Here is a 22,564-nt window from a genome sequence, read left to right as displayed (position 1 = left end):
AACTTCCACAAACAGCAGGGTTATGTGTCATCACTTAGAATAGAAAATCTTAACCACTTTGCCACAGCCACTCAAAGTTTTATGTGAGGACATTCATTCAAAGTCAATCAAACTTAGAAATCAGCATCAGTCTCTGAGCTACCTCTGTGTTATGCCAAGCGCATGAATGATTAACTGAGAGGCCTCAGTGGTTTAAGATCAGCGAGCATCACATTTGCATTAGCAGCTTATTCATGACGTCAAAGGCACAGTGTAAGTGATATAAATGGCCATTTACCACTGCTTTCAGAAGCCTCTTAGAAGTTTGATTTTACAATAGCTGAGAGATGAAGTATGACTGTGACTGAGAAGCATTAAATACACTGTTAAAGCGAAGATCCTTCTTGTTTATAGGCCCTGCAAAGTGTATGTCAATGTTCTCTGTGTAAACACTGTTGAATGCGTAATTTCATAACATTTCTGAAATGATTGCTCATGAACAAAAGAAGAGATGCTCTTTTTTAAACGAATCATCAGACTGGCAAATCATCAAATCTATCTCTGTGTGTGTGTGTGTCTGTGTGTGTGTATCTATATTTGTGCTTCAATCAAAGCCATATTCTGCCTCAGTCGCAATTGACATTAGCTGGGACTCCCACAGAGAAAGACAAAATGGATAATCTATAAATGTGCATCATTGAATGTGAAAAGTGAAGTCTGCAAAAAAGGAGAATTGATACAGCATTGAACCTTGAATATTCCAAGTGACTGTTGTCTTCTTGTGACAAACATGTATTGGTTTAAACCAGTTAACACCAGCATGCATGAACAAATCAATAATTCTTATCGGGATGATGCATGTTACGATAAAGGTGTCTATGATTAATCCCATTTGAAGTTCATGTGTGCTAATCCATTTAAAAGCTTTAATGATTCATTTCTGAGAGACTGCAGTTGTATTTTAAAGATGCAAACTATTGAGTCGGCTAGTGCTAAATTACAGTTGGGTAAGTATTTAAAATGTCACAGAAGACGGAAATGCAAAGCACAAAACCAAAATGAGAAAACAAATAACTGGTAAAAGTGCCATCTTGTTTATTTTGTTTCCAAACACGTTTCCCAGAAATCAGTAAAACAGAAACAAGGCATCATTTGAGTGTGTTTGTGTGTGTGTGTGTCCAGCATAATCTTTGGATGCTTTGGCTGTCCTCTTCCATTGGCCTGCTCCAGGCAATTTCCCTACATCTGCTACTGTGGCTCTCAAGGGATATCTCCAAAGACCACACACACACACCCCAACAACAAAATTCTTGTGCATCATGTCCTAGTCTGTACATGGAAACTCACAGGGGGGTTCTCTTTGTTTCTAGGAGGCTCTGCCCAAGGCTTCATTAGTATCTGTAAACTAATTTAAAAGAGAACAAATCATCAGCAGCAGAGAATGCTATTTGCTCTTCTGCATTCTGAAATAGAGAAGAAATGACATTAAAGCAGTGAGAATAAACTGTGAAATACACATTTGCATTTCTCAAACATTCAGGGCTGTTTGGCCAACAGTGAGATGCTGGCCCTAATATTTATATACTATAATATATTTTTAATACTGTTGGTAGTGAGCTGAACTCAGTATTTTTGTAGCTGAGGAGAATTTTATGAGGGTAAATGACCTCATTAGGTCAGTAGTTTATTTGATAAAGATGAGGAGAGCCTGACTAGAATTATTATTCATCCTGAAGAATGCCTCCTACAGCAGATTTTTGTAACAAACTCTGGTGGCCTAATGGAATGACAGAGTCCTGTAACTAAGATCATAGGTGTGATCACAATGATCAACACATTTTTGGAGCATCTTCTCTCAAATCTCTGATTCAGAAAGGAGTTGCAGCCCCATCTCAGGAATCCTTGTCCAGCTCCACTGAAGCAATGATGACTTTTTCTTGGATTCGGTGGATGTACAGTTTAATTGTTATGCTAATAGTGGGATGCTACACTATTGATCACTAATGATATATACATATTAAGCACATAAACATCTGGAGGTAGCCTACTAATGAATGCAATTGCATGGCCAGACAGTAGGTGAGTAGACATCACAAGTGAATGCAACCACCAACCAGGTAGAAATACACAATACATAGACCCCTATGAAGAACTATATACAAATATATTACAAATGTCTACATGTGACCTATCTATAAGCCTTTTTGTGTTCATTTTGGCTATTAGTGCCTGCATTTGAGCTTAAATTGAGCATATTACAAAAATATTTTTTTCTGCAATGAACAGCTCCTCTTTTACAGTTGAAAAAGAGCCTCACATTAACCAATCAGTTTGTGTTTAGTTTCCCAGTGTGTTATCAGCCTGAACACTCAAACCAATTTTACTCACATGTTGCTTCACAGAACAGTGAGGGGAAAGAGCAAGAAGGAAGGTTTTTCCCATAATGCTATATTACAAACAGCCACTAGAGGAGGTAGGAGACAAGTACATAACTTGCAGACAGAGAGGGGCTCACTGTTAGATGAACAGCAGCTGACAATGACAAAAACAGATCGCCAGTGACAACCCCCCCCAAACGAAAATAATTTATTGCATTCTCCACCACTGAAATATAACACCCCTCCAGTAAGTAGCACAAACCTGATGTTTCACAACAGACTTCGAGCCACTCCTGCCAATCTGCACTTCATTAGGCTGATTGCTTGCCTGTGTATGCTACTCACTTTGCCTGCCAGTTCCCTCTGCCTGCCTGCCTGCTTGCCTGGCCTCCCCGCCTTGTTCTGATTAAAGGGGAACCTCATATATACGCTGCTGCCTATAAAAGATTTCCTTGTTACATCAAAGTCACACGGAAGTTGTGAGCTGCTCTTATAATTGCAACAAAGCACAGGCACCACACGCCACCAAACTCACCCTGCAGCTCTGTAAAAACTGGCTCTAAGCTGAGGTCTGGTAGAATATGGCTAATTCAAACCTTAGTCAACAGCGGCATTAATATTAAGTTTAATGAGGCAGGAAGAACATGCTGCTGATGAGGATAAGAACAGTAACAAATGAGTAAACTTCTCCTAACAAGCTAAGCTTTTACTGTGTAAGCATTAAATATATGAACATTTTGCCAATCAACACCTCTGCCACAACAAGTCTTGTTCAGCAAGTGTTGCTTCTAGTTGCTGGTGAGATTTAGTAACAAAGATTTGACAAAAGGTAAAAATTATAGACAATAGTTTAAGGTTGTTTATCCCTTATTGAGATAAATACTGTTAAGAGTTCTCACGCTATACTGTTGTGAAACCTGAATAACTCAGTAATGGTCATAAATACAGAGCTAATGATTGCCAGAGAGACAACACACTGTATGTCTGCACAAACAAAACATCATTATAAAAGTGTATTTCTGCTTCAAAAAAAAGAAAAGAAAGTTTGACCAGTGTGGTAACTGACAGCACAGTAATAACGGGAACTATCTGTGAAGTTGGATAATTTATGGGCATCATTTGTGGTTTGTCAAACATTGCCTTGAACTGACCACTGTCTGATGGGAAACACAGACACGGGATTAAACCACACAAACACGCGCGTTGGCGCACACACACGCACAAAGAGCAGCTGTAAAAAAAAGAAAAAAGAAAAAGCATAACAGCTGGTTTCACTGGTAAATTACTTAAAATATTACTTTTTTGAAAGATCTTAAGTGAACGTAGCTGCACATGTTTACATATTGCTACTTTATTTTTGACACATAACCGTCTGAAAGGCTTTAATTGTTTTGTTCATTAGAAATGATACAACATTGGTGGAAAAAATATATTTATAAACTGCATAGCACAATGTAGGCCCTTTCAAAGGGACGTTCAAGAAGAACAATATAAATACACTTCTGGTCAGAACTTTAGTACCATATTCTCACAACCTATCATAAATACACAACATGTGACATTCGTACATTTCCAGCATAATTATATTTCAAAGAGAATAAATATGTTTACACTCTTTAAATGTGTGGTGAGGAAATGAGGGAGTGATGAAAATGATTTTTATTGCTACGAGAGATAAAAGATGAAAAAAAAGTTAAAATTACAATTGTGTAAATTTTTCATTGTGATGAATAATTTGAGGGTTAAACCTTACTGCCATGGAGAGCACACAAACCTGAATGTGTCTGTTTCAAAATTGAAAAGGAGAACAGTTTTGTAGAATGGAAATTAAAAGAATGCTTCACTGATATGTTTTATTTGGCCTGAGATGCTGAAATACTCATCATCCACACAAGTGTACAAAGTGTCTTCATATTAAGGCCCAACACAAGGCACTGTATCGCATGAAGAAAAAGGCTTAAGTTTGTATTATTGTGCCCAGTGCAAGTCCTCGCCCAGCTCAATTATTTGCAAAAGTAAACAAGTGAAGAGTATAAACAGCTGGACAGTAACGCCCCTCCTCGTACAGACAAGTCATGTAAACAGGCGGTCCAAAGGGGCGAGAGGACATCTAAGTAGTTTTTTTCATCCTTGCTGTGAAAAAAAAATAGATTATTAATTTGAAGTGCTTGGATAGTTGATTCAAACACTCCTTGTGCAGTAGGTATATTATAAACATTGATTTTTAAAATGTCAGCCACACGTCCTCTATGTCCATTTTTGGGAATCCTTGGAAACGCATCACAACGCATTTCACCAACGATATTTCACCAGCGATATTTCCATTTTTATGATAAGTGGTACATGCTGTAGCCCAGAGGAGCAGCGTACAGTCCTAAAGGTGAAATGGGCAGTATGGGTCTGGGGTGGTGGTGGTGGTGATAGGCAGAGTATGACTGTCCGTACAGTGACACGGTGCCAAGCGACAGCGGCAAAGTAAAGCCAGGGTGTAAACCTCCAGCGGTAGCGGCCGCCACCGCTGCCGTCTTGGCGTCAGCGGCCATCTTGAGTTTCTCCAGCTCAGCCTCCTGGAGCCTCTTGGCTTTTGCCCGCCGATTTTGAAACCAGATCTTCACCTGGGTCTCTGTCAGGCTCAAGGAGGAGGAGAATTCGGCCCGCTCGGCGATGGACAGGTACTGCTTCTGCCTGAACTTCCTCTCCAGGGCCAGGAGCTGAGACGTGGTGAAGGGAGTGCGGGGCTTTCGGTTGGTCTTGTGTTTCCTCAACGGACAGGAAGGACTGACATGACCTGGGAGAGGAAACAATGAAGATTTTAGACTGAGGATGAGATTCATTCATTGGACTTTCATAGAATGATATTGGTTTATTGTGGATTTTGAGTGTCCTTATACAGTCAGTTGTCAGTTGGCTATACTTTAATAAAAATGGCTAAATTAATTTAACTTAAAGTTGAAAGTTGGATATCAGGACACACTTGTATTACCTATAGGCTACATTTTATGAAAATGCCACATATTCTGATGTGTTAGAAGTACTCCCTCACACAGGAACCCCCAGTATACTGAATATCTGATTTAGAGTGATTGGTTCACTTTGCACAGCCTTTCTTTAAACAACTCTGTCCAACAGGAGACATCCTTGCAGCACAGCTTGTAGAGAATAATATGCCAGTAAACTGCAAATCTTACTGAGAAAAAATGAAAAGTTTGTCCTCTTCCTCCAAAGTGTAAGTAGGCTGCATGTTCAAACTTAAAGGTAACTTTGATATTGTGGGCTGTATAAAACAGGGTGATACTTAAAAGAGAAACTTACGAGGCTGTGTAGAAAACGCGCAGCTGGTGACCCAGGGTGCGCAGTCCTCTGGCTCTGATGCCTCGGATTTTACCGGCGACGAGGGCGCAGCCGTTAAGCTCTTTCGACTTCCCCCGGGAAGACTGCACGTCTCTCGACACAGATACAGAGAGTTTAAACCTGCAGGGGACACCGCCACCGAACCCCCCTCCGGTTTACAGCCTGTGGACTCTCCGCCGCGGCCGTCCGTCTTCCTCCTGGACATGAGCGCCTCCACGCTGAACGGATGATGCCGACGCACCACCGGAGATGTCTTCTCTTCCGCGGTCCCTTCTGTCAAGTCCGCACGGTTACTGTCCTCCTCAGACGAACTGCACCCCAAGTCGTTGAAAGTATCCCGAGAAGCCATCTCTGCTCCAGCTCTCACCCGAAAAACAAGAACTCCAAGCGGGACAGTCAAAGGGAAGCCAGGTGAGAGCCTCTCCGGCGAGCGCAATGTTATGGAGCTGTCAACTATGTGGGAGTATGTAGACTCAGCATGTTGACACGACTCAACTTTGACCAATCACTGCTGCCCAAAGTGTTTAGCCTATGAGTGAGGCGATGCTGCCTTCAGAGACAGTCGTAAACTGAAGGTGCCTGTTTTTGTTTTGAGGAGTGCGGTGAAACATTTATTTATTTTCAAAATAAGACGATGTAGTCCCTCATTCGTTTATTTATTTTATTTTTTTATTTTTATTATTATTCATAGGTGACCAAACCACTTCAACGGTCAATTTCAAGGTAATTTTTAGAAGGTTACGTGGAGTACTTGAAAGCAGCAAAGGTCCTGAAGGATCACTGGATCATTCCCCTTCCAGGTGAAAATAAAAAATAAAAAAATAAAAATATGTTTCCTCAGTCTTTATTTAATTTCAAACTAGATCAACAGAGACAATTATAAAATAAGGACTATTCTGACCAGAAGTTTCACTTTTCCTAGCAGTTACCCGTAACAGCTGTTCTGTTTAGTATCACAAGACAGTAAAAATTTCCAGATGGGTGTCAAATAAAGCTTTACAGGTCTGTAGTTTCTTTTTGTTCTGTTTCTTTGAAAACTTGACGACACACGTTGCCCTCATGTTGCCTCTTTGGTTTAATAAGTGAATAAAGGGAAATAGCCTGCAAAAAATTATAGTTGTGCCCCAGCATTCTCACATGTTAAGCTTCAGTAATGGATTAGCTCTAACTCTAACCTCATGAGACTGCATGTGTAAACACGGGCCCCATGCGGATAATTATGGAGAATTATACCCGGGATGATCCCTTTTCTTCTTTATCTCTCTCTCTCTCTGATTTGTTTGTTGTTCCCTTTATTGGGACTTTCCATTGTAAGTTACAATGCTGTTGTGTGCTATGTCAGTCCAGCATTTAATGATGACTGTCACACTCAAATTACATAGTAAATTACATTACTAAATTATAGATTTAGTTTTTTAAATCCTTGGCTCGGTCCAGCTGGTGAAGGCGCAACTGGACACAAACTAGATGTGACATCCACATGTCTGTATAGCCGACTCATTCATTCATTGTCCTATGATTCAGTCCCACTCTCATGTGCACATTAGACATTAAGTAAGTCAGTGTGATCCTCATTGTGATTTTTGCATGGACAATTTCATGTTATGTCAAATGAAAATGCCTGACTCCTGATGGAAAACTTTACACATGTTCCAGCAGTTTATCTGAACAAACAGTCCTTTGATAACGGTTGAAATATTATTAAGCTGAAAGGACGTTTCACTTATCTTAAGATTTCTGCCCATGGTCATGCTTATCTAAGAACTTTCTTATCTGTTGCCTAATTGCTCATATTTAACAGCCACGCCATTATTAATAGGAACCGCTTTGTCACTGAATGATGATTAATCACTATTTCACACCACAAGGCCTGATCCACACTCATAATCTACTAATGTCTAAGTGGTAGAGAGTATATGTTTGTGTGTGTCTGTGTGTATTTGTGTGTGTGTCCATCATACGCAGCCTACAGCAGTGCAGAACTATTACAGCCTCCCACTCCCACAAGATTAAGTTGCTTTTCAGATTGTTTTCCTTAAAACTCACGGATGGCAAAAGTCTCACTTGAGAACTTCAGAGAGAAATACAGACGTTCACTTTTATGCGGCAAGTGTTTGCTTTTCAGTGTAGCCACTCTGTAAAGAGGACACGCTGAATACATTTTCCAACACCCCCAAGAATAGACTTATATACAGTAAATACTCAATTTCTTTATGCATTCATACGTGTAGCCAGCAGGCCTGAGTAGCTTGTCTATGTCAGACTGTGGAGCAGAGCTCAGTTCCCAGGAGGCTGCCTTATTAAAGTGGGGTTATTTCACAGACAATCAGAGGTTTGTGAAGGCGCCAGTGAGCGGCCAGATGAAAGGACTGACTCCTCAGGGGAGAAACTGTTGCCTTTTTTTTGTTGTTTGCAGCTCTGTTCAGGATCCCCACCTCCATCCTCCTCCACACCCTCCACCTCTGTCTTTCTTTCTCTTTCTCTGGCTGTGCCCGTACGCCCTGCGGGCACCTTGTCAGTCATTACTCACTGAACTCGTTCTTGGCTGAGTGTCAGTGGTATGTTTCCTTCTTTCCTCCCCCCTGTCTTCTTTCTTGCACCCTTTTTTGCTTACTATGTTTAGTTCAGTCATGTATCTTTATCTATAACATTATATTCTTCTTTCTTTCTGTCTTTACCTCCACATGTCTTTTCTTTTTTACTTTGTCTCTTCCCTCATAAATTCTTTATTTCTGTCCTTCTTTCGTGTTTATCTCCCCTCTGACCCTCTGTGCCCCCTTCCTTTCCTCCATCCTTTCTTTCTTCATTCTGTCTTCACTCTGCTCTCTCTATCTGTCCACTCTTTCTTTCTTACTTGCCATATTTTATCTCAGCATCAACATAAAAATAATCTAAATGAGATCTATCAGACGAGAAATCTTTTACAGAGGTGACAAAAAAGAGGCAATGTGCTCATCAGAGTTAGGTCTAATAAGGAAGGACATACAATCATTCTTGACATGTGTGCCAATCAATCGTTCAACCCTGCTGCGAGAGGAAAACTGCCAATTGCAGATATTTTATTCACAGAGTCTGCTGGCACTCATTTAATTGTCTAATGTGGCAAATGCAACCCATCTGGCACCAATACAAGCTACAGCCTGGGCTGACAACACATCTACAAACAATGTCAGGCCCAGCTCAAGTAATACCAAACCTGAGGTGATGTTATTTTAGATGCACTTTAAACATGTGAATGCATGGGAACTGATATAAATAAAATACTGTGTATATATTACATGCATGTTAAATATATTTTAGACATGCAAATAATGTGACCACAGCTTTTTGTGACCATGGATCCAAAGGGAATTTTGCAAGAGAAAAAGAAGGAGGAATAAAGGAAGGAAGGAAGGAGGAGGAGGGGGGTAGAAATGAGAGGGGTGCTCTCCTGGGTGTAGCAAAATTACCCACACATCCCACTTCCTTTTTTCCATAATATCATTTAAGCCTGATAATAGCGAAAGCAATTTGTCTGAGCGTGTGTGTGTGTACTGTGTGGATGTCCATACAGTATTTGTGTGTGTGTGTGTGACAGAGAAGCTGGAGAAGCCTCTGGTTGTGTGGGTCGGGCACACCTCATAGCACTGTAATTACAGCAGATGCTTTGAAGTGGTGAAATGTTTGGTTGGGATAATCAGTGGGCTGTGCTGCGCTCATACACTATTTACATTCCCATTAAAACACTCATTCACACCATCATACCATTCTATACTGATACTTACTGGGTACAAGGTTGGGGAAGTAACATGTTAAAATGTAAAAGGTGATGGGTTACACTATGTCAATTTATGTAATCCTGTACAATAGTAGTTGGCAGTTCCTCTTGGAGTTTTGAATTTGTGAATTTAGGTTTTAAAAATAAAATTGAATTGACTTGACGTGGTTAGCGTCAAAGACCTCTAGGCCACCAGGGCAACCACGGCACTCAATTTACCAGTATCCTAACGAAACTGCTCATCCAAAATATTTGCGAAAATATGTTGAATTTTTTCACTTGTCTTCTAACAAGGAAGTAATTTGGAAACTAACCAGTACTGTACCAGGGCCCATCAGATGTGGTTGATCAGTATATAAAAAAAAAATAGCTTTGACTCCACAATTTTGTAAAATGACACAACACACACAACAACAATTATATATTTTCATGACACAATTTCACTGAAATTGCTTTGTACAGTATATATATATATATATATATATATATATATATATATATATATATATATATATATATATACAGACATTCATGCATATTCTTGGCCATGCTGTACAAAAACACACATGCTCTGTAGTATTGTACACACAATTAAGTCACATTCTTCTGAGTAAGACAAGCAACTTGTCAAACCACTGGGGCATGCATGTTGTTGTAAATAACTAATTGGCACATGCACACATGCACACATGCATACTCAATGTAATCCCATTGTTTTCACACAGATCCAAATGATTTCCTCCATCAATGATCTTAATACTGTCTGTCACCCACCCTGCCTCTCTCTCTCTCTCTCTCTCTCTCTCTCTCTCTCTCTCTCTCTCTCTCTCTCTCTCTCTCTCTCTCTGAGCTTCCCAAGCCTTCAGAACCTCAGCCTGTAATGCACCTAAATAACTACCTTGAATGCTACAATGGCGCCAGGGCCAATTAGCTGTTAACACTGGAGACAGATCTATTCAGAAGCCAGAGAATGAGGCCTCCTGTAATGTGAAAGATTGATGCCCACTTTGCTAATGACAAGAGAAGGAGGCAATCTGTTGCTTGACTCAGTCCTGGGCTATGTTACAGGATAGTCAGCTGATGACCGTGAGCAGTGCAGGGGGGCCTCCTGAGAAAATTGGAAATGCAGTATAAGTCACGATAGGGGTTGAATGGAGGACATCAACACACATACACACAGATACATACACGGCCATATAAACATGTATGTTTGGAACTAGTATATTGGGCAATATGATGATATATATTGTGAGATGGCAGAGGTTTGCTAAACATAAGAGATTTTGCTATGCTATGAGTTAGCTATCCCTTTAATATATTTGGTTGCATTAGGACGTTGCATTAGGACGTTGCCGGCAAAAAATTAGCAAACAGCTTTATGAAGTACCTTGATTAATAAAGTATTTCTTTCTCTTTGCCAACAGATATTCCCAACGGATTATTTTATCTGTGAATCTGTCAACAGTTAATAGTAACAGTTAATAACAGTATAATATTTATTTGTATATATATATATACATATATATATATGCTTCCTACAGACAAATCAGTCATCAATCTTTAGAAAGAAAGAAAGGACAGGGCTGGACTAATGTCACGTGCACTCATTTAATGGAGTGGGACATGGGATGGACAGAAATATTAAGACAGCTTCATATTAAACATTTGAAACCATAGCCAGGCACAAGAAGAAAATAAAGAAAGATAAAGCACAGGTAATGGTAACAGTCAGTACCTATGGATAGAGTCCAACTATGTGACTTACACTCTGTTACCAGTTTATTAGGTACACCTAGCTAAAACTAATTCAGTCTTATACAACAGTTCTGCAATAAACCCTATTTTCAGTTTATGTTAGAACCCATTTTAGAGAGGGGTTGATTCAACGGTATAGTTATTTTGGAGAATGTAGTTTGTGGTGCTATTAAATGATGTTGCATATATATACTCTGAACCAAATAGTGATGGGAATTACAGCTCTTTGAAGGGAGCTGGATCTTATGGCGCTCCTTTCCAAGAACGACTCTCAGACTCATAAAGCAGACTCGTTCACAACCGACACATCACTAGAACCAAATACATGTAGTATATGTCAAAGAACATACTGCACACCCATTAAAGAGCCCATACTGCATACTTATTAATAGCTTTACAAACACAGATATACACACATTCAGTTCAGTTCACTTTAATGACCACAAAGCCACGCTGGCAGAGTTTATTACAGGCAGTATGAAATAATACAGTTCCAATAACAAGATCACACAACGGCAGTGATGCATAACATGACATAGGCACAACTCATCTTTTATATAACAAATTTTACACAACACACTCCCACAAACGTAGAGAAATTGGCTTCGTGCCAAATTGAATGTATCAGTTCCACGTAACAAACTTTTCCTTTGAAGGTGATAATTGCTTGGGTGATCGCCAACTGCAATTATATTTTTGGAATCGTTCTCTGCTCTTTGATTAAGTTTTGAACACTGCATAGCCTATGTACTTATCCACTTCACCTCACTATAACCCATCATTTTCAGGTCTTCCCTTCAATTCAAAACTAAAATATTACTCCCTGAAGGGTTCTGTAAAGTGGGGCACATTCAAACTCAGCGACCTCTTAACCTTCCTCGTACCCAATAAAATTGTGCAAATAGGTGTACGTTCTTTCCCTATCCAGGTTATATAATGAGCTCTACTGTATGTACCTTTAACACATTACTGCTAGCAGTGGTACATCTATAACTCTTGTAGAGCACCGTATAGTACAAGCACAATACAAATTAGAAGAGGTTAGCTCTGTGGACTGACGCTCACCTTAAATACAAGCAGCATCACAGGAACTTATCCTGATTAAAAAAATCTTCTACATTTTGCAGGAGAAGAAGATTATGTGCTCTTTTCAAAAATAGAGCTATATTGTAGATTATTTTGGCTTAGGAGCTCCATGTGACATTTTCAGTTATTAAAGGACACTGCACCTTGACTATACAGAGGACTAGATGACTTTGCATTCAGGCTTTTGGAAATTAGCCATGGAGTCCCATCAGGATCAGGGACTAGGAGCATCATCAGACTTCTGTGACTTAGTGTGCATCACAGGCCTCATGACTTCAGTTTCCGTGTCAAACTCTCATCCTCCGCATAGAGCGAGAGAGACTAGCCAGGGGCCATCTGTTCCTTGCAAAACCATGTAGATTCCCTTTGACACACTATATCTTAATCAGTTCTGACAGGTAAGATTTATGACAAGGCCGTCGTGTAAATCACAAAGAGGCTTGTTATTATGGAGAGGCACTGAAATGGTATAATTGTTTTAAAGTGGTGCTGGGAGGGCAAGTGTGCATGTATTTGTGTGTGTGTTGCATGTGATTGTGTGAACATGCACAGTATTCTGGGAAGTTTTCCAGAGATTGGGGAAATCCACCTTCCACACAACAAACAACTCAAACCACAAAAACAAATCTCCTTAAAAGAAATCTTTGTCTCATTACAGCAAATAACATTTCATGGTACAAAAAGCCACAACTTTCCCAGCTATTATGGCTGCGTTACACGCACCCTTCTGGTTATATGAGAGTGAAATGTGCTTACACACAGGAACAGAAGCAAGACAAATATAGTTTATCTGTGCAACAACAATACGTTTTTTTGCAATTGTGAATGTCCCTGAAAAGTATTCTCAATATTAGTGTTTCATTTACATCCAGAACCATGTGAAATGTTTTTTACCCTCTGGTTTATGTTATAGCTTGATGCTTGAAGTGAGGTATTAACCCTAAAACTTGCATTGTATATATATTTACAGCTTTAATTTTCCTGACCTCATTACTTAACAGTTTACGTGGTGAGTTAGGTGTCTTATGTAATTATTAAAAATATCATCTATATAATAGCAATTATTGGTACTAACCTTTGATTAAAGCTAGAGTGTGGGACTTACATATAAATGAACATCCGTTACACTCAAGCCCTTGCCAAAAGAGTTCACACAATACTGATTAAACCTATGGTAATTCTCTCTGTATTTGGCAGTATACCAGAGTTTTTAAAGAAAGTATGGCGAAACATTCCCGTGCTGGCGCAGTGGTAATGATGTGTTTTAGACCAACCAGCAATGATTGGTTTGCCAAAGCGGAAGCAGGGAAGAGCAACCTGGAGCCATGTAGAGAGCTCCGCGATCCGCCATTGCTGACCATTGGTGTAGCTTTAGCTTTTTCTTGTTGGAGAGCGCTGAGAGAAGGGACTGAGGGTAGACACAGATGTCACCTTACTGCTCTTGGACAGGTTGGTAAAACATTTTCAGTAGGCTATGTAGCTATTACATTTACTCTACCTAGATAGTGGATTATTGTCTTGGAACTGTGGGAATTTCTCTGTATTTTTGTAACTATTTCTGAACACGAGCCTGGGGCGAGCTCACTGTAGGCATACATCATAAGCAGGAGTCGCCAGTGTTTGTGTGATTACTCTCACTGCCAGAAGGGGGAGACAAATGTTTCCGCACTCCAGCTTTGAGATATGGTGCTTTAAAGAATAAATTGTATGTCCAATTTGAGACCTGATATACATGTAACTTTATCTCCCTCATTATTAACTTTTAAAAACTGGTCTATCATACAGTAGTCTCTTTTTGTTTTTGTCCTTTGTCCTCTTCTTTAATATATGCCGCCAGCCTTTCAAGATTTACAGTATAACATTAAGTCCACTCATCTTTACTGAGATTCAAGTTTCAATCTGTATGTGTTTTGTGTTTAACTACCTTGAGGTAAAATCAGTATGTGCAGCTCTGCATCCGTGTCTAGTGAGAGCTTCTTTTATAGAGTCATAAAGAACAAAGCACTTAACTGAATAAACAAATCAGCCACTCTGCCAAAACAAGGAAAAGGAAACATCAAAGCTGGTCGTAATCATTTTTAAAGGTCAGCAGTTGGAAAGGGACTGGCTGGCTTACTGGCTGACTCATTGGTTAGTTATCTGGTGGGTTTACTGTGTAGTTCCGTTGGCTGACTGAGTAGACGACTGAATATCTTCTGGGAGGACTGGCTAACTGAGCAGCTGACTATTTGAATCACTCAGTGACACACAGATTGACTCCTGCTGACTGAGGCTACGTTCACACTTATACATTTTCATTTTAAAACAGCGTTTTAAAACGAAAACTCTCTGAACACACAAGCATTTTAGCACCGTTTCAGAAATAATCCATCTATACCAACATGCGCGAAAACGCATATCGCATGACCATTCATGTTCACTGGGCATGCGCTTGCCGGTGTAAACAGGAAGCAGATTGTCTACTCTGTGCTGGGTTGCTTAGTTGCATGCAGATGTAGTTTTTTGCTGAGGTTGATAAGGGCCGATCTGGACATTCAAAAGTTTTCTCGCCATTCCTTAGGAACCTAAAATTATCCCACCAGGCACTGGTTCTTCCCGGCCTCACCCAAAACCGGCGCTCCATGTAGGGTTGATAACACTGCAGGACACGGGAATTGTCACATATCGCTCGAATAATAGCTCGCCTGTGACTGATAAGACCAAATCAGGAAGCAAACGTAGTTGTCTAGTAGTTTAGTTGTTTAGTTGCTGACTGTGTGTGTGTGTCTATGTGTGTATGTGTCTGTGTGCGCGCGTGTGTGTGTGTGCTCCGGCAGACTCAAGACTCAGACTCACTGCTGTTTAATGAGCGAAAGACGCCAGTCACAGTGGGACCATGAAGGACAGAGCTAGGATATGATAGAGAGTCCAGAGCACACAAACACACAACCACACTGATCTTTGCTCTGCCCCTTTAGAGTGAGAACTGACACTGGGGTCCTTTGTCGTGACCTTTTTTTCGCCTGCAGGGTCAAAGGTTACAAACCTCTGCATGCTCCCTTTGAAATGGAGCAACAGGGGCTTGCTACTGGTGTGATTGGCAGGATGGCAATTACTAAAATGCTTGTCCAAATTACCTGCCTCACCTTACAGCTGTAACACATGAGACAGATAGAGAGGCAGCGAAAGCAGCTAAACAGCAAGTGTAAATAATAGTGGATAGAGTGGACATCCTTGCCTTGCCCCTTACAGACTAAAAATGGAACTGCATATTAAGTTTACATTAGCAATTTATAAATAATGCAGTTGTTGAATTCTTGTCAAAAATATAATCTTAAATATGAAATATGTGTTTTATTTCATGCTAAGTTATGTCATACAATTTATTATATGGTTCCAGCCAGAATTGCCACAACTAGCTCCAACCTTGTCTGTCATCACCCACAGACAGCCATCATCTATTTTCATAATGAGCATTAACGAGGTGGCATTGTTCCAGGTTTCTGCTGTGGAAGGCATTGTTGTGAATTATTATTTTGTGGGCAAAACATGTTTGGTCTGATATTAATCGGCTCAGGATGATATTGACCAGAAAAAATCTGTGTAATCTCAAAATCAGCTGGTAAGACATTGGGAAAGCTGAGATCAAGACTTTGGACATAGCTAGAATGGAGTCCATGAGAGAAAGCAACGCATTGTTTTTATTCACTACAGCTGCTCTCATCAGAAAAAAAAGCTCTAAAAACCCACAATACAATACTTGTCCATCACAAATGGCAGACAGACAAAGTTGTGGTGGACCATTTATCACCTAAAGAGCCAGATATTTCCTCAGGAGTGGAAACCAGAAACAGAGCTAATGCTTAAACAACAGTGAATGTTGCACTTACATTCATGAGGTGGCCAGAAACATTACTCAAAATCAATGCGAATGTAACTCCATATCTGCTGGATGTGTAGATATGCCACTGTATGCTAACAAGTTCACCGCATCAACTTTAAAGGTAACAGTGTGTCAGTGTAGTGTTAACAGCAACTGCCCCAAAATGGCCAAAAAATAATTTCTTGCTGGTTTAAAGAGATTGGCACTTTAACAACCTCACTAAGATAATAATTTCATTACTTTGATATTACATTCTCTCTCTTGCTCTCTCTCTGCTCCTACATCGGTAGGAGCCCCCTCCAAGCCTTTTGAGCTGGGCTGTCTGCTGATCTGTAGATAACTGTTGACTGTAATACTAGGCAGGAAATGGAGTGATCAACTCCAGATGACGAGACAAGAGCGAGGAGAGAGCAAGTAAGACAGACACAGACAAAAGGAAAGAGAGAGCAAGAGAGAGAGAGATGTGGGGATATACTTAAGGACAAATGTACTGATAATGCAGTTTATATAGTAAATGTGACAAATAGTCCATTTGTGTTCACACAATCTAACATCAGCTCCTAGATATTCACGGCAAAATCAACATTTGATTAAAGTAAGACGAGCATCATGTGTTCTTAATTGCACTTTATTGCAACAGTGTTTGTGTTGCACTTCACTTTATTCCTTACCTAATTGAAAGGCAATTACTCCTGATTCAATAGTACTTGAGTAGTACTTAAACCCTATTCGAATGTAATTTCCCCTGTGGCTGTGTTCTAACACAATGACTACATCTGCCAGCTTGACCCAGAGTTTGGAAAAGTGAGTGACATTGTTTGCCTTTGGAGTAATGGCTGTCATTATGGTGAATTACTACTCTACGCAAACACCCAAACATTCTCTCAAACCTCCCTACAGCGTTCTGTCTCTATCTTACTCTCTGGTGCTGGTGCCTTGTTACAATCAATTAAGCTGATTACAAGCACTATCTTCACCACTTCAAAGGAGGGCCATTACAGCTGGTCAGACTAACTGTCTCTTTACTGCACTGCCCTGTTGTTTGTCTCAGAGTAAAAAGGCCTTAGATACGTTATGCATTAACATTTGAGGTGCTGAAATCTGTTGATAAAGAGAAAAAAAAGTAACTAACAATGCTGGAAACAGGCCGATTTTATCATGCTAATTAAAGGTTAAATGACAAGTAATGATCTGAAGACAAATGGTGTCGCCTGTCCTCTTTCAAGGTAAAGGTTGACTCCTCGTCAGGTCAGACAACAGGTCAAAAAATAAATGAGGGACATAGAGAGAGGGAGCGAGACACCATGTCTAGACAGCGTATTTAGGGACCCTCCCTGATTTGCTTTGTTCTCCGCCATGTCTACAGGTAATTACCTCAACAAACTACTGGGAACCCTGTCAAATTTGAGGCAAGTGAGAGGTGAAATACATGAAAAAGTAAATGAAGTAGAAGAATTAATAAATGAATGCGTCCATGCACATTTGTGTGCTTGTGTGGACCAATGAGTGTGTTGCCATGAAAACAAGAAGATATTACCAATGATTATGTGTGAACACGTTCTGATGCTTTAAAAGTTAAACATAAATATTCAAAGTTGCCCTTTAGGGTGGTCTTCAACTGAAATATCAAGTGAATATGGTTGCTCTTTAAAATCAAATGGCAAGCCAGCGGATGTGTTTGCAAGCGCATAACAATCAACAATACACAACAATAACAAATATGCTGAGTACTGAGTATTCACAGTACAATGGTGCTATACTCACTATTACTTCAAGTCACAAAACAAGAGCAAAATGACACATTTATGGTGGTAAATAATAAATTAAATGTAACAAAGAACCACAAATAAAACTACACACTGAAAGAAAAGGCAAACTAGGAATCTAACCAAAGCTAGAATATGTAATATACTCAGTCAGTCATTTGTGCTCAGCCAGCATGTACAAATGCATTTATATCTGTGCATCACAACTCTTTGCATTTTATTAAAATACTACTTCGAAATTCATTTAGTTAAAAACACACCACAAATCTTAGTATTTAACAGAGGAGGGTTTTAGCTACAAGTGGAAGGGTTTCAAATTTTACTTTTACTTTCTTAAATAGGATGTTTTCTTTTTATATCTTTCACAAATTGCTGGATTCGCCAGTTCATCCCTGTGAAAATCCTGTTGGCCTACACATCTGTCATGGCTGCATGTTCAAAGTCTTCACATTGTGAAGCTAGATCTGGAAATAACCTTCAATAAAATGTTAGGCGCCAGCTTTATCTTAATTGTATGGAAAACAGCCATGCGCTGCCTCATCCTGTAAAGATGGATTGATAGTGATGAGCTGTGATTGAAATGTTGGATAATTTTACACAAGCCATGAAAATATGATTTGGGTTGGACTGTGTGTGAAGTTAAATCAGTATTTGTATAAAATGTATGCATGTTTGCATATATATATGCATATATATTAACTTTAAATACCTTTTTGGGGTGTGTGTATGTATATCCTCAAATTCATTCAAGAAGATTGATTGATTGAATTAATTTAATGATTTAAAGTACAATTGCATTAACGCTTAATGGTTTCTTTACATTGTGGTTCTCTAACATCCAGATGGAAAAACATAAATAAAAAACATAAATAAGATGATATTTAGATTCAGATACCTGGAAAAAGCAGATTTCTGTTATATTTTTTAAGCTTTTGGGCCTCTTTAATTATATCTTTGCCTAATTTTTTCATACTTAAACAAAACATGAACTTGTCTCAAAGTATTTGGAAAATAATATGTGCTCTACATGGTATGTCTGTGTAAATATAAGTAAAGTCATTGGTTAAACACAGGGTGATGCGTATCAGTTTTTGCTGTTCCGATTATAGAGGGCTTTCACCTAACCTAATAATTTCCTCTGGCAGCTATGAGGTCTTGGGCATTATATATATGTTGGCGCCATGAGGGCTTGAGATGCAGTAAAGTCTACACCATAAAAAATTACCAGATAAGATTTCCTTCTGTATCTGTAATATAGAGAACTTCCAACACAAAAGTGATTGTTGCCTTTTCATTATCATGAAACCAGGGCATTAGTCTGAAGCATTTATGAAAGGGGAAAAAACTTTTTGATGGCTTAAGATATAATCCATTATCACAGGATTGTTCCCTTCGCAATGCTTTTGATATGAAGTCTCACAGACACTTGCACACAAATCCATACTCACACACTCAGTAAAGAAGAACAGATAATTTACTCCTCACTGATGAAGAACAGATAATTTACTCCTCACTGATGAAGAACAGATAATTTACTGCAGAAGGCGCCCGAAGTCGTGTCTGGGCTTCAACCCACTTTGTTACATTTGCAAATATCCTGTCATTAGCCTGCAAGCACATATCGATCACATCACCTATCACTTGGTAAATATCAAGCCCATAAATCAGCAGAGTTATTAAGTTAAAATCACGGCAGTGACTGACAATGAGTGTCACTGATTGTTTCTGTCTTAATTTACTGTATCAGTTGAAAAACATCTTAGAATTTGTAGCATGGCTTGGGTGAATACTTACTTGGGATTGACTGTTTGGGAGGCAAAGCTTTTCTGGCAGGGATGTCAGTACCTACAGTACAGAATGTCATAGCTTCCAGTACCCTGCAGGTTCAAGAAGCTGACCAGACATTGTTAGCTTAATTCTCAAGCTCAAAGCAAAAGGGCAAGTAAATAAACATCATGTTTTCCTCCCTCTACCTTTAAGCAGCAACTGAATTATCCTTGAGCAAGACATTTAATTTCTGTGTATGTGTGGAACTTTGGCCTGTAGCTCTGCTTAAAATTAATAAAAAAAGCACTTGTTTTGACTGAAGAAAAAACAAAATTTTAAATCTTGGCCAAAGTGTCTGAAGTGGAGTGACTCCCTCATTTTAGTGTTTCTCCCTCTCATTTGCTTTGCCACCCTAAACCCCTCTCCCGCAACCCTGGTCCCCACCCCTGCCTTTTTACACACACACACACACACACACACACACACACACACACACACACACACACACACTAAATATAGCAATATTCCTTTGTCAGCCAACTTTCAGAAGATTAACCTCGATCTTGCCAAAGGGGATCCCAACTCCCCTCCTCCCTCAGCCACTTCCCCCGCCTTTCTCAGTGTTGCCCTCCCAGCAGCTCCCTCTCTGTGAATACTTGCGCAACAAGTGGCGCCGCTGTAGAGCCCCCTGGGTATTAGAGGGTTGAGTGGCGTCCCAGAGAGCCGTAATTACACCACCACTCAGGTGATTTAAAGGTCCGGGAACATGCTGACCCATGCATGGCACCAAAAGTCCCACATTACACTGACACCCACCCATATTCTGTGTCTCAGGACACATTATTTATTCTCTAGTGTAACACTTTTTATTCTGTGCAAACATGAACAAATCATTTTCCATGTTTTGACAGAAGTGAAATGAACTTTCTCACACCCCTGCCAACATTTTTTGTCAGTTCTTTGGACGCAGTATTTTGCAATACAGGTTAAATGTTTTTAATTTACTGATGCTTGGTACAGTGAGAAAATCATCAACTACAGTGAGTTCCTCAAGACTCACCTGTTTGGCTCCCTTCAAACACAGCTTTGTGATCATTTTTACAACTTTTTTTTAAATCACCAGTTCTGTTTAGTAGACATTATCTGAAAATAAGAAATAATCATATACAAATGCTAGTCACAAGAACATGAACTTGACAGGCTATAATTCAAGAGAAACCCAATTGGGTTTGGTTGACTCTCCACCCCCTGCAGACATTGTGGTGACTACAGGGAATGTTTCGTTTTTAACAAGGTCAGGGCTAATACTGGTTAATGGGAAGGGGATGTTCCTCTGCCCCTCTGCTCCACAGCTCTCACCTCTCTCTAGTTCTCCGTCTTATCTTCTCCCTCTTTCGGTTTAACAAGTTGATCTGACAGAGTGGTCACAGTGATGTATTAGAAATTAATTGGCTTGTGTCTGCACAGGATTGAAAGTTTCCCCAGTTTCGCCCACGGGAATCGTTAAAGTTGCACTGAAACTCTGCCTCACTGCATTCGCTACGAAACTGTCAGCTACAACCTATGCACCAATATTATGGTCAGTTTTGTGCAGGCACAGAGGTGCATGCAAACACAGGTTTGAGAATTTTCTCTACACAAGAAGATGTATATCTGACAGAGAATCCCAGAAGCAAGTTATCTGCTGTCTTGGGCCATAAAACAATGAGCGTCATGGGAAAACATGCATGTGCTAATGTTGGTGAAAGTAATCCTTTCATCTCTGTTTAAATCTTTGTCTCTCAGCATTGGTGGTGTATCAGCTCCAGGGACCTACAATTTATAACAGAATTTACATGTAACATTTGTAAGAGTGTTAATTCATTTCAAAGGAGAAATAAAAGTGAGTGAAAGAAGGAGACAAGGAGAAAAAGCTTGAAAGACAAGCATTAGTACAAAGACAGATTATAAATAGTTTCCTTTCACTCAAGGTTTTCTCAGGGTTAGCAAATGAGGTATTAAATTTTCCTTTCTTCCTGTTAAGATTTCGTTTCTGACAGCACTGGTTAAAGAAATTGTGCCTTTTCAGTTGTAATCCCTGCAATTAAGGCTGTAGGTGCGGCTCTATTACCTCAGCAGGATTAGTAATGACCCAGGAGAGAATATAATTGCTTCTTAATTTGAAGTTGTGAAGTGCATGAAATACCTGAGGCTCATCCTGCCGTCTCAGCAGTGGTTAGTTCATGGATTAGCTGTTTTTTTCCCTCTCTCTCTCTCTTGAGCTTTATAGTTAATGTGTTTTATAATGCTGTTTGCACTTGTTACTTCTTCTCTACACGGTGATCTTTATGAGAGATCTGTTATCTCCAAAAATGTAATAATGTATAAAAACATAAAAGATGACAATATGCTGAAAGATCCTTAAGGGTAGCTATTTTTCTTTTTTCCTTTGCAGTATTCAGTTTATCTTTCCTTAAAGCTATACCATCTAGATTATACATATGTACGGTTTACCACAGTATATTAAAATGATAGATACCACAGTTTACACAGTATGGTAAAATATCTGACATTAGACAAATCTATATCATCTCACACTATATATTGTCATTTTACCCAATAGCTATACTACTCTATACTTTGTATGCCGTAGATGTATTTATACTATTGTGTGTTATACTATACTAAAGACTATATACTATATAGGCTACTATGTAAATATAAAAATTAATATGTTTGCCATCATTTGTTTGCTCCGTAAACCATCCTCTGCAAAAGAATCATATCAGATTGGAATAGTCAAAATGATCAATATATTATTATGTTGTATCTAATACAGAATCAATAAAGAGAAGAGTACTGATGCCATGAAACATGATGACAC

The 22,564-nt window shown here is 39.4% G+C and overlaps 1 protein-coding gene across 1 annotated transcript; it reads right to left on the bottom strand.

Moving 5' to 3' along the window:
- Positions 1 to 1,057: 1,057 nt before the first annotated feature.
- msx2b (muscle segment homeobox 2b) lies at positions 1,058 to 6,202 on the bottom strand. The gene is made up of 2 exons (XM_044223408.1): positions 5,670 to 6,202; positions 1,058 to 5,145 (listed from the first exon to the last, which is right to left on the bottom strand). Exons 1-2 carry the CDS (start codon positions 6,055 to 6,057, stop codon positions 4,685 to 4,687), a joined length of 849 nt encoding a protein of 282 aa, XP_044079343.1. The 5' UTR covers positions 6,058 to 6,202; the 3' UTR covers positions 1,058 to 4,684.
- Between the last annotated feature and the right edge of the window lie 16,362 nt (positions 6,203 to 22,564).

The sequence above is a fragment of the Siniperca chuatsi genome, linkage group LG14, assembly GCF_020085105.1.
Source record: "Siniperca chuatsi isolate FFG_IHB_CAS linkage group LG14, ASM2008510v1, whole genome shotgun sequence".
Lineage (NCBI taxonomy): Eukaryota > Metazoa > Chordata > Actinopteri > Centrarchiformes > Sinipercidae > Siniperca > Siniperca chuatsi.
Note: the sequence above shows the minus strand (reverse complement) of the source record. Positions and strands in the feature narration are given on the sequence as shown.

Coding starts and splice junctions, on each gene's coding strand:
- msx2b (XM_044223408.1), bottom strand. CDS start 6,057: ATGGCTTCTCGGGATACTTTCAACGACTTGGGGTGCAGTTCGTCTGAG. Junction 5,146..5,669: donor CGCGTTTTCTACACAGCCTC/GTAAGTTTCTCT, acceptor TTCCTCTCCCAG/GTCATGTCAGTCCTTCCTGT.